The following is a 1404-nucleotide window of genomic DNA, read 5'->3' on the forward strand; positions in this document are numbered from 1 at the left end:
AGTGAGATTAATTTAAGAAAAGAGTGTAAATTCCGAGCGTATAACGTTTTCTACTAGAGACATGTTTGGGTTTTGCAGATAATGGCAATAGCAGGAACTTCAAATAATTTTCGTAGATTTATAATGAGGAATGCGCAGACTCGAAAAAAATAAAAGATAAAAAGATTATATCCATTGCATATGCCCTCCCTTAGTCGTTCTTTGTTTTTGTTTTTCTTCATTTAATTTCTGTGCACCTCTTTCTTCGTTCAGGCTATTACTCATTCACTCAGATACTATGTACGGTTAAGTAATGACGGGAACTCGAAATTTAGTTCAAGGACGATTAAATCATTCCAGAATCCAGTTCCCTATGGAGTCCATTCAACGCCCTTCAACGCCACAGGGAATTCTCCAGAGTGCATCCAATGGGACAACCTCAGAGGACGTGGTTCCGTGGGCCAGGAAGATTGCCTATATCTCAACGTCTACACCAATACGGTAATTGGACTTTTCTTACTTTTACTGCCTCAATGCTGAAATCCAAGAAGAAAAAAATCGAAGAAAAATAGCATGTATACATTTCCTTCCGAATCACAAGTCGCCTTTCTCTCACGGTAACTACGCAACAATAAATTCGACACAAAATTTATGATCCCCCCAAGCAAAAACGAAAATTCAAGTCTTACATTTTGTGACCGCCCTCTCTCTCAGATCCCGCAGCCGCCAGAGTATTTTAACACGCAGCCCACCATCGTGTTTCTCCATGGTGGCACGTGGATGGCAGGCGGTGGTGGCGATGGCCTTTTCCAGCCCGACTACCTGATTGAGAGTGATGTCACGGTAAATCACTGTTCCCTTGGAGTGTGTCGACTTTTCCAAATTCCAAAAGCGTGTTAATCTATAGGACTCAATTGTAATTTGTCACGGGACCTTCATCACAGCTTTTGGAGGAATGTATAATATGCATGGAAGATATTTTGATGTAACAGATAGGTCACACTCTTACTCTCAATAACTGAAACTATTGTACATTATGTTACTCTTAAGTGGTAGTCTCAGTAACAGAGTCCTATACACGGACCTATCGACGAAATACGGCGACGGTAACTACGGGTGCATGAAATCGCCCTCGTGGGTAGGCGCATTGAATTGCGCACTTCTCAGGGGCTTTTGACGATCCGTTCATATGGCTCGAGCATATTGTGATGTAATCAGAGTCGACATGCTGTACTTATACACTGCTATGTGCATTAGTTCTCATTAATGTAGTATAACATGACTTTATCCACAGCCCATATCGACATAACAACGACGACCCATAACTACACAGACCAATCGTCATGTAGTGTAAATGTGGTATTGTGGTAAGATAGATTTATATGTTGGATATATAATACTCCACATCTGGTCATTCCACCTATC

At 41.2% G+C, this 1404-nt stretch overlaps 1 protein-coding gene across 1 annotated transcript in view; it reads left to right on the plus strand.

Annotated features, from left to right (window-relative positions):
* The window catches only part of LOC119582158 (venom carboxylesterase-6-like), a gene marked incomplete in the record, with an annotated part of 9381 nt that overhangs the window by 2655 nt on the left and 5322 nt on the right, over positions 1-1404 (plus strand). The window contains 2 exon segments of the mRNA XM_037930396.1: positions 340-480; positions 694-822. Of these exon segments, the coding sequence (XP_037786324.1) occupies positions 340-480; positions 694-822 (270 nt within the window).

The sequence above is a fragment of the Penaeus monodon genome, chromosome 15 (genome assembly GCF_015228065.2).
Source record: "Penaeus monodon isolate SGIC_2016 chromosome 15, NSTDA_Pmon_1, whole genome shotgun sequence".
Classification (NCBI taxonomy): Eukaryota; Metazoa; Arthropoda; class Malacostraca; order Decapoda; family Penaeidae; genus Penaeus; species Penaeus monodon.